We start from the raw sequence: 2,357 nt of genomic DNA on the forward strand, positions 1-2,357 counted from the left end.
CGTTTAGTCCAAACACCATTTTCAAATTCTGAGATATATATTGTATTGAACGCAGAGCCATTGGCGGTTCACTTCTTTTAAAAACGAACATTTGCTTGTAACGTTCTTACACAAACGAACATTTAACCGAACACATACCATAGCACACTATCGCATATATCGATATGGACTCTTTTTGAGCGGGTGGCGGCATGGAACGCACCTCTGCCCTACCAACTATCTAGACAAAACTATATATATATCCACGTAGCCCTAGCCGTACCGCTTCTAGAATTGATTTCCTTGGAAGGTCTGTCCAAATTGCCAGTCGGAGGGAGCCACGTTGTACGAAGTAACCGTTCGGCCACCGCTAGAGGTGACTTGGAAGGAGAGAGCTTGGCCCTTGAGATTGGTATTGCACTGCCAGTTCTGCCCCCAGTTCCTTCTCAGAGACACCCACCCGGTATTCGACCCCTTCACCTTCACGTTTGCCACCGCGCCGTCTCCGCCGACATTGGTAATGAGGATGAGGTAGAAGTAGTAGTTGCCATTAATGGTGAACCTCATTCCTCCTCCTTTCACACACGCCACTCTGCAAACAATCATCATAATGTTACCTTATAATCATTTAACCTTTCAAAACTTAGGCGTAGATTTCTTCAGAATTAAAGCAGAGAAAGTTGAATATATTATACCTTCTGTATTGGATTGGCACGATTCCAGCCTTCCAGATGGCGAGATGTTGGAATGCAGGCATGGACATGTCGAAGTGCTCTCGGGGAGGATTGCACCATCCGCCATTGTCGCTGGGGTGGGCGTAATTGGGGGGGCAGAAATTGGTAGCGGTGACCACAATAGAAGGGCTGCCTGGCAGACACCATTTGGGATCATCCACACATTTTATCTCGAAGCACGCGCCGCAGGATGCCCCATTGTTGAAGAGAGCAGTGCTTAGAGCAGCAGTGTTGGTCCCATAGCCTTGACTGTATAAGTTGCCGTAACCACAGGCACCCTCTGCAACATTAAACACATTCATATCAATAAAAAATAATCATGGAGAGCTTATCAGCTAATTAATGATGAATTAAAAGAATAAGAACCGGAAATGGTTAGTACCCATGGTTCCCGCAGCATCTGCACCTCCATAGAAAGTAGCATGAGCATACTTCCAACCGCCATTGAGATCCTGAGAAGCAACTAAGGTATTAGCGATGAATATGATAGAGACTGCTGCTAAGGTATTAGCGATGAAGCAACTAAGGTATTAGCGATGAATACCTTAGAGACTGTGGCCGTTGGACCAGAGAACGTACTTGAGCATCTTCTCCCCTTCCGAACCCATGAACCGACGGGGCACAAACTCATCCGCTCTATCGAACAACTTTGGATACATGAAGAGTCTCTGCGAAGAGTCTCATCGCCAGCAGGCAGTCTCTGCGAAGAGTTTCATTGCCAGCGGAAGAGTCTCATCGCCAGCAGAGTAGGTCTGGCCTTTCATGGCCCATTACCATGAGAAAAAAACTATTTTTCTATGAAAAAACAGATTAAACCAATGGCAGAAAACACCCCAATCATCTAACACACAAAATCAATGGCTCAAGATTGCACACGTCACATTTTAGGGATGTCTTTCTCACAGAGAACGCCTTACCGGGTAATTAACGCTAAATTATTTTTTAGATAAAAAACGAATATTAAATCGTAAAACTACATATTACACTTATTTTATCATAAAATCCCATTTAGACTTTAAAAAAAAGGAGTAGTGGTAAGCGAGGAGTAGTATTAAAGGTAAACCTATCCGGTCATTAACTTTTACAGAGCACTTACTAAAAGTAACATACAACCGGAGATATTCGCGTGTTCACTGCTCAGAAAAACAAAACCATTGGAAAGCGTGTAATAGGGGATAAATATCAACACTCTTAGTTGGTAATGTGTATTTTAACTTAAAATAAATAATAATAGATAAAAAAATGTATCTAGTTTTTTTATCTAGCTAAATTAATAGTAAATAGATAACTTTTTTGCGAGAACATAAGCAAATTATGAGGAGGAGTTGCAGCTAAGGGTTTGAGTTAGGGCTTGGCATAGGGCTTGGCACTGGTAACCATGTCGGGTCATGGAGGAGGGAGTTCTGCTCCCTCCTATAGTCAAATAACCACGAACAGAAACAAGGAAATTGATCTGCATCGCTTCAAGAAACCAACAGAGGTGATAACTGAGGATACTAACACAGGAAATACCAAACCTCACGAACAGAGAGCGAATCATGAGGAAGATAGCAGGGAGAAGAGAAAAGAGGGCAACAGTCAGAAAGTTGCACCTCTGAGGGTGACAGGCATCTGTAAACCCAAGTTGACCATTACTCCTCGGGT

General features: G+C 43.1%; 1 protein-coding gene across 1 annotated transcript; it reads right to left on the reverse strand.

Moving 5' to 3' along the window:
• Window positions 1-215: 215 nt before the first annotated feature.
• LOC149266033 (expansin-A16-like) lies at window positions 216-1,372 on the reverse strand. Its single transcript, XM_089406906.1, has 4 exons — window positions 1,293-1,372; window positions 1,096-1,235; window positions 675-993; window positions 216-571 (listed from the first exon to the last, which is right to left on the reverse strand). Exons 1-4 carry the CDS (start codon window positions 1,370-1,372, stop codon window positions 268-270), a joined length of 843 nt encoding a protein of 280 aa, XP_089263032.1. The 3' UTR covers window positions 216-267.
• Window positions 1,373-2,357: the final 985 nt, after the last annotated feature.

The sequence above is a fragment of the Pinus tabuliformis genome, chromosome 6 (genome assembly GCF_031772625.1).
Source record: "Pinus tabuliformis cultivar Carrire ecotype Pingquan chromosome 6, CPIR1, whole genome shotgun sequence".
NCBI lineage: Eukaryota > Viridiplantae > Streptophyta > Pinopsida > Pinales > Pinaceae > Pinus > Pinus tabuliformis.

What these genes read in the sequence shown, in the direction of transcription:
- LOC149266033 (XM_089406906.1), bottom strand. Translation starts at nt 1,372, where the DNA reads ATGTATCCAAAGTTGTTCGATAGAGCGGATGAGTTTGTGCCCCGTCGG. An exon ending in AGATGCTGCGGGAACCATGG is followed by an intron (nt 994 to 1,095) that starts GTACTAACCATT and finishes TTAATGTTGCAG; the next exon opens with AGGGTGCCTGTGGTTACGGC. An exon ending in GTGCCAATCCAATACAGAAG is followed by an intron (nt 572 to 674) that starts GTATAATATATT and finishes GATTGTTTGCAG; the next exon opens with AGTGGCGTGTGTGAAAGGAG.